Here is a 14,061-nt window from a genome sequence, read left to right as displayed (position 1 = left end):
AAAACTCATGTTGAAATTTAACTGCCATTATAACAGTATTAAGAGGCGGGACTTTCAAGAGGTGATTATGTACTGAGGGCTCCATGGTTGGGGTTGGAGCTGCTATAAAAGAGTGATTTCAGCCACCACTTCCTCTCTCTGGTTCTCTCTTTCTTCTTACGTGATGATGCAGCAAGAGACCTTAACCAGATGCCAACACCTCAGCATTGGACTTTCCAGCATCCAGAACTGTTAGCCAAGAAATTTCTGTTTCTTATACATTACCCACTCTGTTATTTCATCACAGAACAAAATAAGGTAAGGTCATGGGCACCACCACTTCTCTTCAATGTATTGCTCACTTGTGCTAAGCTCACCTAACAGGGTCCCTATCTTTGGGCAAGCTCTGTCCATTTTCATCCACACAACTAATTTGGTTAGTATTTGGTCTGCTCAGTAAACTGGTGATTCCAGTTTTGAGGAACTCAAAAAAACAAAACAAAAACACAGATTTGGCTTTTGGACCTATGGCACTAAAGCTTTTTAGAAATGATCTACTTTTAGGGGAGTTTGAGACATTCATACACATACTCTTTTTTATAATGCCAGTCGTTTTTCCTCCATTTGGTCACCATTTAATATATAGCTTCCTTACAAGGAAGTCTAAGAAAGAGAGAGGAATAAATAGAAAGATTCTGCCTAAAAACCCACCCCAGATTCCAAGCATCGAACATCTGATTCAATAAATGTCTCATAATTGCGTCTTGTTTATTTTTTAATTAATAAAGATAAGACATGGAAAGAGGTATTGGCAGCTCCGTCAGCAACTGCTTGGGACAATGTCAGTTGCAGAGGCCATCAACAATGGAGAGGGAGTGAGTGATGGCAGCAGCTGTTCTTTGTGTGGGTCACCTATAAATTGCCTGTTTATTTTTAAAAATGATCAACCATACTGAACAAGTGTTGATATTGTCATCAGTCTGGGTATGCACTTAGGATATCCAAGAATAAAACAGGAATGAATAATAAGGATGAAAGAATTCTTGAAAAGTTTAAATTCCAAACAGCTGTGCTAACAGAGTCCAACATTAGCTGACTGAAACAAATATGAATACCAGAACTGTAGATATAGAATGTCATAGTTTAGGTTTCCTGAGAGTAGACCCCGAAGCAATGATCCAAGTGCAAGTAATTTATTTGGCTGATGATTCCAGGAAATACTGGGAGGGGAGTTAAGGAAGGGAGACAGAAACCAGAAGATAGAAAATAAAGGCCACCTTACTGAGCACATCACAGTGCTGGGTAACTAAAACTTAATCCTCCTGGGGTGCTCTCAGAAACAATCTGTAGGGCAATGGTTCTCAAATATTGCTGTGTATTAGAGTCACCTGCAGATCTTCAAATGCACATTCCCATATTCAATAGGTTTAGTGTAGGTCCTGAGACTTTGTATTTCCTATAAGCTCCCGGATGACGGCGATGCTGTTGGTCCTCAGAATATACTTGTAAAATCAAAGATATTGATTTTTTTTTTACTTTTCAGCCATACTGTAAAAAATTATATGCAAAATGGGCAGAATTCCTAATGTCTACCACTTCTGTAACATATCATTAAACCTGCTTTGTTTCATTTAATTCTTATCCCAGGCATTGCATATTCTTGAAACAGAATCAATCTTGGAGACAATTAGTCAGTCCCTGTGTAAGAAAAGCACAAACATTTTTGTCCATCCTGTCTTACTGCTATTAAATCAGATGGCCCAGCTCACTAGCAGGCAGCCTGCTGTCCAGAAAAACAAATGGGACATATTTTAAAAGAAAAGAAGTTAGTCTTAGTATATTCATTCCATTATGAAATGATAAAAGCCGGAATTCACTTGTTAATATCAAGACAGAAGAAGGGGTTTAAGAAAAATCAGAATTAAAACGGAGTAAACTTATATGTTAATAATAATAATTAAAATTATAAATAATGGTAACTGATATTCAGAGATTTTCATATAATTATGCCTTCAAAATGTTCAAAATATACTGAGTGTTATATACGTTGGGACTGTATATTTTATCTATTCACTTATGTGTAGATACAGGCTCACTGTATCTATTGATCTCTTAAATCCACCAATCAGGAGAAAGCACATAGTCTAACAAGATAGTGAAAACATGAAGTATGCTTATGTCCTAATCACTTTTATTCATTTCCAGCTTTTTCTGTTAAACCAAGTCCCTTTACATCAAAAAGTGTGTGCTGCCATGTGAATTTTTAGACGTGTATGATATGGTGGAAAAAAATTGAAAGGAGGTTCTATCCAAGTTCAGATCTGAAAAAAAAAGTTTCTAGAATCACTTCTGAGTAGAAAAGGAGTCACTTCATCTAATTCAGCCTTAAAGTATGCCAGGTAAAACAACTGAGAGACACCTGTTTGTGGCATTATCTTATAGAAGAATGAAGCAGAGATAGAAATTAGGAATTGTCCTAATCGGCATCCCAGTATGCTACAATCGCAGAGCAAGTTTCTTTGGGAACTTGATGTTTATATTTATGCCTGTACATTAATTCCAGGCTTATATAATAACATTGTAAAATGGCTATGTTTAATGAAAAGTTTAGATAATCAACAACTGGATGACTAACCCATTTTGCTGAAACTGCCACTACAATTCACTCTTACTAGAGCCATACATGAGAATTGGCTGATAATAAATCATGTGATGCTTTTTCAGAAACCTCATCATCCCTCATGGTCCCTATGACTTATGTAATATACACCTAAAAAGGAAGTCAGCTAGATTTATAAAAGTAATTAAATGACCTCATTTAATGGCCTCATTTAACGAGGCTGTCCTTTAAGAAAATCAACAAATAGAAGGGCCAGATCTATCCTTACTAAACTGTCTCTTCTTTATTGACTTATGCTCTTATTTCCTTTCAAGAAAACAGATTTGCAATTAGTTTCCAACATAAAGAATTTTAAATAGTCTGCACTGCAGGAATAATCCAAAGAACACTTCTTGATTTTTATATGATGTTATTTTGCCATCACTGCAAGAAAATGCAAAAAATAAAGTTAAAAGAATCAGCACACTAAATGAAATGAATAGCAAAATAAGAACTAGGCTAGCTTTAAATTGATAAAGTACCTCTACTCTGTAGAGCTCTGGCAATCCTAAGTGGGTGTTTCCAGGAAAATTTTTAAAGTAACCTAACACAGTCACACACAGACATGCACGCCTGGACCACAATCCTGCTTGACGTCAGTTGAATGAGAAAGAACAAAACAGGTCTATCTGAACTGACATTGATGAAGCACTCATTGTAACATGAAAATGATGCTTTCTCTAACACCCCGCTTAAACTTGATTTTAAAAATCCAAAAAAATCACAGAAACAGCCCTTAAAATAATAGGCTTTTTCTATATCAGTATTGTTTATTTCTATCAACAAATACAATAAATTATCTCATTTTGCATAATTCATCACATCTCAAACACTATACCCAGGATATGTCACTTCTGAAATAATTGCTGTCTCATAGAAGGGTGGATGTGATGTATTGGAATTTAACTTGAGCTTTTTCATGGCAAGATGAAATTAACTCTGGCAAACTTAATATGTAAAATATATGATTTTAGGAAGTGAAAAACTGAGATTTTATTAATCTTAAAACATTTCCATAAAAGTAAAATACATCTACATATACACAATAATATTGCTAATCCCTTTCTGGTTTAGAGAATAGAGCAACAAAATACAACCAAGAGATTGCCAAATACTTACAGCAATTTTTTGCCATAATTTTGATGTGTGTACCCTGCTCTTTTTATCACTACCTAGTAAATTATTGACTATGACAGATGTTTTGGTTTAATGCACAAAATATTCATGGAGCAAGAAAACAGTGTCCCAGGACTGTCTGAATTGCAAACTGCTGCAATTAGATGAACAGTAAAATCTACTACGCTCTGCTTTTCAGTTCAAGGTCACAATTAATTACATAACAGTATCATTTGTACCTATATAGCTTTCACTGTTTTGTATTTGTTTTGCAGAAATAATCCCACAAAGCAACAAAATTAGTGAGCAGCAATATATGAACCTCACTGGCATTGGCTGTGCAAAGCTCAAAAAGTCATGTTTTCAAAAATAAAACACTTCATTATGGGCATTCAGGAGGTCTGAGATGCCACGATAATTTTCCCATATGGGACATTCCAGAACCTGAATGCCAAGAGCTGGATTATGGGCCAATACTAACTAAAAGTTCTGAAAAAAATCACAAGAATTAAAAAAAAAAAAGCCATTAAATTCCACCTAGTTCTACATTAATCCAAGTTGATTTGAGAACCTTAGAAGTATTTTCTTCAACTCCTGTAAGATCCTTGAAGTATTCTCTTTGACTCCTATAAGATTCACGTCTGAAGTTTATCTATAATGAAGAGCACTTCAGACTGAATTTGTGGATATGACACCTTGTAACTTTCAAATATGCGCTCCTTTATTCAGGTTTACCAAGGTGATGAGACATTATTTAAAAGAAATGCATAAAGTCAAACACTTTTGAATGAATGCTTTAATTTTGAATAATGGTATCTATATTCTTAAGGAATAGATAATTATTTTTAGAAGATCCAAAGTCTTAAGGAGATAAAAGCAGCTTTTATCTTGTAGGAAGATACTATCCTAATAAACCAAAAGGGACCATGCACATTCCTGAGCTATGGTAAGCACCCTCTAAATGACCTCTTCCTCGACATTCACCTACTCATTCAGTAGAACACATACTCACAAACTCATATAAGCAGTTCATATATCCTAAGAGTTTCTACTCAGAAACAGAACATAATAAGTACAAATCTACACATCTTAAGAACAAAAGCTAGTGATTTATTGCAGGATGAACAAGAGATCAGTTGTGTAGTGCTTACAATGAGTGCTTATTCAATCCATTTCAATGCATCTTACTTTGAACGTGTACAATCTGCCAAACACCAGGAAAAGATAACACTTTTTCAGTAACATCAAAAAGATGCTTCACCTCTCAATGAAGCTGGAGTCAGGCTAAATGCATTCTGTTTCATCAATGTGGAACACTGTGCCTGCTAAATTAATTCATCATGAAGGACCATAAACACTTGAAGTAATTACATAAATGACCTTCTAATCTCTACTAGCAATGATGTGTTGGCAGGGCCATGGACAGAGCTTCATCTACATTTATGATGCTACATTTTATTTTTTCTTTAATGTAAACTCACGAAAAGTGTGTTATTGAGACTAGGTGTTCCTGATGACACTTAAGATTCAAAAATTTTGAATCTTAAATCTTTATCTATACATATCAAATTTCTGGTTTATTTGCAGATCTTACATATCAAGGCTACTTTTGAGGTGCGCACAGCAGTGGCGGAGCCAAGGGGTCATTAGAACTGCATTTTCCACTCTTCATACTGCTCATTGAAAATATTCACTCCTCTTGCATTCCCTTACCAATGAGAAGGTGAGGCTATAGTGAGATGGGGGTCTTCTTGTGCCATATCACCAAGGTAGTATTTTTGCATTTCTTACAGAATTATGGTGCTCCATGGTTTGTCTAAATTCTATAACTATTAGTACATTATTTATGAGCTGAGCAGTTTTGTGTGAGTTGGCCTAGGAAACCAAGTATCATTACAAAACATTGTTTAAAGCTCCATACAAAAAAACTCAGAGTATGACTTTAAGAATTCATTCCATTCTTCAGCTTTAAACCCTTTCGTGTTTGCAGAAAATATCTCATAGCCAGGGAATGAAAAGACAGCACCTGCAGAAGAACTCGTCTTTTCTGTCATAAAAGCAGGATCTCTATCAGAAATTATAACTCTGTAATTAATCACTTGCTTATTACTTCCCTCCCTCTTTACCCACCCAATATAGTATGAAAATTACCATCAGAGTTAAGGACGTTATAAAAATGTAGATTAAAAAAGATGGCTAAACAGCTTCTTAGTAGTGAAATTGCAGAGAACACTTTAGATTGAAATTTACCATGCCATCTCCTCTGACATAACACCCTAGTGCTAGCAGGAAAAAAAGCAGGCTGAACACACACCGACAAACTTATTTGTAACACAAGTATTTGTATAGAAATTTATATCCACATTAAAGCAAAAACTGATTTCAGGCACCCTGAATTTCATAGTTTTTAGTATTTTCTGATATTTACTTATACTGCACAACAAATGAAACAAACAGAATAAACAACCCATGCTAGTTGCATTGACCATATAGGCGAAACAAAATTAATAAGCCATTGACTCAGCATAGCCTCTTCCAAACTTACCTTCACCACTGGGAAAGACCTAGCTAGTTGTTTTTCAGGATGTGAGACGTGAATAGTAAACAATATTTCTAAGATAGATATAAAAATAAAGCTTAATTATGGTCCTTAGATCCACATCTAACTAAAAATTTCCTTCCTTTTCTCTCATTTCTTGCCAGTGCTATAGCTACTGCATCTCCACACACCTATCCTGTACTAACAGAGTCCATAGAGCACTATAAAAGATGATACATTTCAGTATGAGTGGGGCTGTCTCCCCTGGGCACCATCTGTGACCCTTCTGATAAGCGCTCTTTAGCTAGTTCTCACTCCAATGTAGCAATTCAGCAGGTAGGAGTTTCTAAAACGCCTGAAAAATGAAGATGGAGTACATCCCTTAGTATTCAATCCCCACTTCTTACTAAAAAGCTCGCTAAACCCTTTCCTTAAAAAAAGCGCAGTTCTTTCTTCCAACAGTTCTTTCGACATCATGTAGAATCAAACCAAAGCTCACAGTTGCCTCACAACTTTCTTTCCAGGCCAGCTGTATAATTCAGAAGGCCTAACCTGATGGGTCCCAAGAATATGAAAATGGAGAATTTAAAATGCCACATATGCTTTCTAATGGCTGTAAGGCAGGTGTTCTCTTTAAGGAGAACTCTAGCCTACTCCATTACTGCAGAGGTGCCCATGACTCATGCCTCACCCGGGGTCTCGGAGAGCTATTACTACGAGGGTGAGTTCCACAGGTCACTAGTATGAAGTCAAAAGTGAGAGAACACAGTGGGATCCTTGCCAATCCACTGGATAGATAAATTCAGAGGACTTCGGAAACAAAATTACCAACTGGTAATGAAATCCAGACCCACAAAAACATTGCTATACAGCAGGGTTGATTTCCATGAAAGAGTATGTTATTTTATCTCATAAGGCACATTCATTTTCAATCTCAAAAAATCTCTTTAAGTATAAACAAAAAGGACTAAGCAAAGAGAAATGATTTCTTTTACCTTCTTCTGATCTTCTAGCTTGTGACTCACTGGATTCTTCCCATGTCTGTTCATTTCTGAAGATAAATCCATCACATTAGGTTCTTGCCCTTCAAAATGGAATCTCTTCAAAAAAGCAGCAAACTAATCCAAGATGCAATTACTAGGAACACACAGGCCAGCCACATTCCCCATCACACGCTGTCTCCGAACTTCATCGACTCCAAGGAATGGTTAAAAAATCCATTGATTGAATGGAAAAAGCAAAGTTTGCAGTTTACTCCCAGGACCTTCCAAATCGGCATATCGTTTTTAAATGCTGACTCCTCGAAAGCAAAATAGTCATCCAGGAATTTTAACTTCAACTGCTATCTTTTTCTTTCTGCACGGTTTTCCATTTTAATAAAAAATGACAGATTTCCTGTAAACCTGTAATTTAAAAAAATAAGCACACAGTTAATTCTCTTTTTTGTTACAATTAGTAAAATAAATTCTTATTTGAAATTTTCAATTAAAAATATTTTAGATATAAACAATAATTGACTTAAAAATAATGGTGAGAGACATTATTCTCCACCTTTATGGACTTTAACATAACAAGCTAAAAAGTAACAAAGAAGACACAACTACTTATCAAACCTGTCTGTATGCCTTACTATTCCACTCTTGAATTTCTGCATTTATAGAATCACAGAATTTTGGAAGAGGGACCAATATAGCCAGATATTGTGTTGTAGTTGGATACCTTTCATAGATTATTTAGACTTCAAAAAGGACCTGTAAAATGGTCATTATCACTCCATTTTAAGATGTCATAATAAAGATTGAGAGGGTAAACACATTTTTATAAGTCTAGTAAGTAACAGGACTAGAACTAGAATTCAGATTGCTTTGACATCAAAACCCATTATTTGTTCTAGTTGTACTCTTCTTGACTCATATTACATATTTTGTCCCACAAGGATAACATAAACAAATCTGTCAAGTGCCTTACTGGGTTGTAGATATACTATGCACAGTACTTTTTTAAAAGGGATAATTTAAAGTGGCTTCCAAGGACAGTTAGAAAATCGAATCAACAGAAAATAATCATAAACATATAGATTCCTGGGGTACACCTTTATCTCTGCTAAATTAGAAGCTACAGAAAACTGCTTGGACATCTGTATTCTTTTCATCTCTTTTTGATACTTGTGATGTAGAAAATCCACTGTTGAAACCTCCCCTTAATGAAGGGCTTCCTAAACTTTTCCGCACATGAGACTGACACAGGAGGCTTCCAAAACTACTGGAAGCCCCAGACTCTGTGCTTTGGCACCACTGCCTCAATATACAAATTCCCTTTATAATAGACCAACTCCTTCCTGAAGAAACCTATGGTCTCAGGAGGTAGCCCTTTTCATATTGAGGCAGTTTTGGTCTTTAGATATTTCTTGTTAATTTGAAGGCAAAATCTGTATTTCTATACTTCTGTCCATTTGCAATTATTCATAATCTTCATAGTCATCAATGTGTACAAAATATGTTTAATTTGTTTTATATGACAGTTCTTCAAGTATCACCTAAGCCAGGTTAACCATCCCTAGCACCTTCAAAAATTCCTTACTACCATGGTTATTTCCTTCAGAAAAGGCTGCACTTTGTAAAAGGCCCATAAGCTGTGCCGTCCAGCATGGAGCACAGGGGTCGAACACAACTTGCTCCCTTTAAGAATTCACCTCCAGGTCCCTCAACACATGCCATGACAAGCATAAAAAAGCTGATGAGAATACGTTAAGTCAACAGTAAATTAAATGATAATAAGCATGAAAATCATCTTCTAAACTGCCCTTTGCACCTCTCTATACATTTTCTTTTTTCTTATCTGGCATTTTTTTGCCAAGCCTCGTTCTGTTTCAACACCTCTGCTCTGCCATGCAGATATTTTAGTTTGTACACTACTGTGAAAGTTTCCAGCACAGTAAACAACATGGACAATGGCTTTGGCATAAGAGAACACGATCAATTTGAGGAGCTGAAAGAAATCCAATGAGGAGCCGCTACAAAATTTTAAGAAGCCATGCACTATAATAGGGTTTGTGATTTTAACAGTTCACCTGAACTGCCATACAGAAAATAGAAGGGAGCCAAACTTGTGGCAGAAAAGCCTTGTAGGCTTTGTTAGAGCAATCCAAGAAATATGCAATAGCATCCTGAACTAGTGTAGAAGCTGATGAGATGGAAAACATGATGAAACTGAATGATATATCATGTAAGAGGCAGAGGTGACAAAATTGGTAATTGACCAAACATGAGTGTGAGTGTGTGGTTTAAGAATGCAGGAACACTACCTAATCAAATAAATTCATGAGATACACACTTTGACCAAGAGAAGGAGAAAGACATGGTAAAACAAAAATTACTTGCTAAAATCCAGGAAATTATAAGCTTATCTCACTGATGTTCATAGATGCAAAGATCCTAAGCAAACATTAGCAAACTGAATCCAGGAATGTATAAAATGAATCACACATCAATTCCAAGTTGATACTAACACAAGAATAAAAAGTTGGTTAAAGATTTAAAAATCAATCAGCGTAACTCACCACACTAACAAAAAAAGAAAAATTATAAGCTCATTTCTATGGGCGTAGACATACAATCTGATAAACTAAACATTGACTCATGACCTAAAATTTATCTTGGCAAACGAGAAATAGAAGGGGACTTTCATAATCTTCCTTTATTTGATAAAGGAATCAGATCTGCTGATATCTATAGTAAACATCAAACATATTGGTGAAAAGTTAAAAACTTTTCAAATGATTAGGAACAACACACATGTGCCTACTAATATGACTTCTGTTCAGCACTGTACTTAAAGTATAGCCATGCAGTAAAACAAGAAAACACAAGACGAGGGAGGGAGAAGGGGGAGGTGGGGAGAGCAAACAAGCAGTATAAACAGAAAGGAAGAAATAAAACTATTATTTGAAAATGTTATGGTAATATGTACAGAAAATACTGAAGAATCAAGAGATAAATTACTAGAATCAGTAAGTGAGTTTAGTAAGTTTCTGGATACAAAGTCAATATATAAAAAGCATTTATATTTCTTTATAATATCAACAAATATTTAGAAAATGAAACTTTGAAAATATACTATTTACAATAGCATTAAAAATATCAAATGCACTGGAAGAAATCTCACAAGAGACGGTAAAAACGTTATGATAAAGTAATAAAATAACATCGAAAGAAAATAGAGATTTAAATAGAGGGCTGTGCCATATTCAGAAATTATGATTCAATAATGTAGAAATAACTCATACCTAAAATATTTATTACATTTGATGCAATACCTATCAAAAACCCAGTTTTCTCTTTATCACTTGAGAAGATGCTTCTAAAAGGTATATGGAAATGTGAGCAACCAAGAAAATCCAAAACCTGATGAAGAAGAACACGTTGAAACTATTTGCTCTGCTGGATGTTAAGACATATTTTAAATCAACAGTAAGTAAAATGATAATAACAAGGGTAGACAAATCAACCAGTGGAACATAGAAATCCCTGAACCAGACTTTAACAGACACGGCCATTTGATTTAGTATAAAGGTTGAATTGCAAAACCATGGAGAAAAAGTCTTTTCAAAAAAGAATGCTGGGTCAGTTGGATAGCCATATAGAAAAAAAGTTAAACCTGACTTCTACTCGTACTAACAATTTCAGCTGGACTGTTGATATAAATGTGACAAAAAATAAAGCTTCTGGGAGAATGCCTTAATTATCCGAGTGCAGGGGAAATTTTCTCAAGAGCTCAAACACACTGAACAGAAGAAAAAATAATTGTATTTATATCAAAAACTTTTATTAATCATAATACACCAATAAGAAAATATAAATTCAACTCATGGACTAGGAAAAGATGCTTGTTTTACATATAATTATATGTAAATACATCTAAAAGTCAATAATAAAAATACAATAGATGAAAATAGATGCTTCCAAAAAATAACAATATACATGAAGACCAGATGAGTGGTTGCCATGGGTTAGGGATGAGAGTGAGATGTGTCCAAAAGAGGCAAGAAATAGGAGCCTTGTGGTAACGGAACAACATTGTATCTTGATTATAAGTGTGGTTACATGAATCTATGTATGTGATAAAGTTGCATAGACAATACACATACACACACAAATCAGTGTCGATAAAAGTGCTGAAATATGAATCTGCTCACTCTGTGGACTGTACCAATGCCAACTTCCTAGTTTTTATCTTATAGTATAGTTGTGCAAGATGTTCAAGTCGTGGAAACCTAAGTAATGAGTACATAGGACTTCCCTGTCCTTTTTTCTTGTGTGTGTGTTTTTTTTTTTTTTTTGTTTTTTTTTTTGTTTATCTTGACACTTCCTGTCACTCCAAAATGATTTACATGGTTTAAACATGAAAATTTTTAAAAGGGATGCACAAATGAGCCATAAATATATATACTATTGTTAGTAATATTCTTATTAGTAATCAGAACAATGCTAATCAAAACCACATAAGATATAACTTCTCATCTACCTAAGTTAACAAAAAGAATGACACTATCAACTGTTAGCAAAGACATAAAACAACAACAACACTGATGGTCAAAATGTAAATTTGTATAACTATTTTGGGAAAATATTTAGTATTACCTGCTAAGTTTAAAGATACACATACTTTATAACCCATCAATAATACTCCTAGGTATGCACTGTTCAGAAATGTATGCATATGTGCATCAAGAGACACATCAAGAGAGTACTTTCAACATAGCAAAACAACTCCAACAACAACAACCTGGAAACAAAGTTTACCACCATTAGAATAGATGAATAACTTACAATAGACTTATGCAACAGGCAATGGTGTATTAGTTAATATTAACAAACTGTGGATGCTTTTATCAATATATATGAATCTTGAAAATACTAAGATATTAAGGAAGCCAAAACCAAAGCCAAAAAAAAAAATACATACTACGTGATTCCATTTATATCAAGTTCCAAAAACTAGCAAAACTAACCTATGGTGTTAGAAGTCAGGATACTGGTTACATTTGGTGAGTGGAAGGGAATGATGTTTTGACTGCAATTTGATTACAGTGTCACCCATATTCATTTTTTTTGCTTAGGTGGGCAATACATTAATATTAGCTTTGTAACAATTCACTGAGCTGTAAATTAAAATTCCATATGGTTTTCTCTATATAAATTATGCATCATGATTAGAAAAAAAGCTAAGAAAAAACTCAGATACATCTATGTCTTTAGCGTTCCCATAAATGACCTTTCCAATGAGCAACAACAACAAAAAATAAGTTAGACTGCTAAAACTTGTTATTTATGAGTGTCATTCTTATTTTTTTAAGTTCATGGACCAGCTGTTTTATTATGGAACAGAATTTTGCCTGAGTACAACATCAAACTTACCAATAGCATGGTTTATCAAATGTCAGAAAATGTATTCATCTCCTAACTTTCAAAATATCTCCCCCCTCTCTTTAGAGTAGTAAGGTATTACAGTCTATCAATCATACTTTCCATACACACTATTTTATATTAGCATGAAATAATTTTTCCAAAAGCATTACTAATGCTCTAAGTTATTCAAATTATCTACCTTACGTAATTCCTTCCCCATAGCACGGAAAGACATATAGAAGACACAAAGCACTGTGTGCCTAATGTGTGCGCAGCACAGTACAAGCCCCAAATCACCAGATTTAAAATACTCATCTTTGTCTTTATACAGCTTACAGTCCAGCAGGAAGGCAGACATAATGAAAACAAAGGAGCACCAGCATATTCTTTTCAACTCTGTCCAATATCAAAACCTGAGAATACCAATGAGTTTACACCAATGATAAAAGGCAATTTCATGTGGACAGAATAAATTATGGACAATTATGCACATAAAATTAATTTGAATATGATTTCAATTCATTTTCAATTAATGAAGAATTTAAGATGACTTATCCTTACTTTTGCAGAATAAATAATTTATGATAAAACTACAAAGCAGCTGGAATGTGTATGATGATATCGAAAAGTTGTTCACTCATATGAAGGTAATTGTCAATGTGTAATATTAATTCTCTACCACTTTTATTCAATATAATACAATGGTTGGGTTTGGTAGTGAAATCCAATGACATTATGTATAAGTCTAAATAGTTTCATGTTTTCATAGCTTAAAAGAAGGTTTCCATACTGCTCAGACTCATCCAGGAGTCTCTTATCAGATAAAAGGTAAATTTTTTCAATGAGATTTTGAAAGGATTTGTGAAGATTACTTTAGAGAGTGATTGGAGTATGTGCTACTCCCACCTCAGCCTCTGACAGAGATTTCACAGGGACCACTCAGAGAAACTGATGGATATTTCCTGCCATTGAGGGGACACAGAAACCTCGTACCTGGGCAAGGTGAAGTGGCCTGTGGCCGCAGGGCAGTGACACATCTGAGAAGTAACTTGCAGCCTTCTCTGATTGTGAATCAAAAATGTGCAAATCTTAGGGACATGATAAAGAATGTGTGGTAAAAATGTTGGCCTGAATTCGTTTAGTAAAAGAGATCCTGCTCAAAAGGGTAATTAGCCAGGGAAAGGGAAGTCCTGAAGGAGGAAGCTGTGGGAACCACAGCTAGGAGGAGCTGAGGAGACATCCACAACATCTGGCTCAAAGACAGGCTACTATCCAGGTCAAGTAAGGTGAGGTGAGGGAGGTCTACTAGTACAGTTTTCAAAATTCTCAAATAACCAGGAGAGTCAGTTTTAAACATCCCT

At 34.9% G+C, this 14,061-nt stretch overlaps 1 protein-coding gene across 1 annotated transcript in view; it reads right to left on the bottom strand.

The window, feature by feature from the left end:
* NAV3 (neuron navigator 3) overlaps window positions 1-7,707 on the bottom strand; it is a 623,567-nt gene extending 615,860 nt beyond the window's left edge. The window contains exon 1 of the mRNA XM_032285065.1: window positions 7,289-7,707. Within this exon, the coding sequence (XP_032140956.1) occupies window positions 7,289-7,360 (72 nt within the window). The 5' untranslated portion in view covers window positions 7,361-7,707. The remainder of the gene's footprint in view (window positions 1-7,288) is intronic.
* Between the last annotated feature and the right edge of the window lie 6,354 nt (window positions 7,708-14,061).

Source organism: Sapajus apella, unplaced genomic scaffold (assembly GCF_009761245.1).
Source record: "Sapajus apella isolate SASKATOON/1434 unplaced genomic scaffold, GSC_monkey_1.0 scaffold2, whole genome shotgun sequence".
Lineage (NCBI taxonomy): Eukaryota > Metazoa > Chordata > Mammalia > Primates > Cebidae > Sapajus > Sapajus apella.
This window is presented reverse-complemented; position numbering and strand designations above follow the sequence as displayed.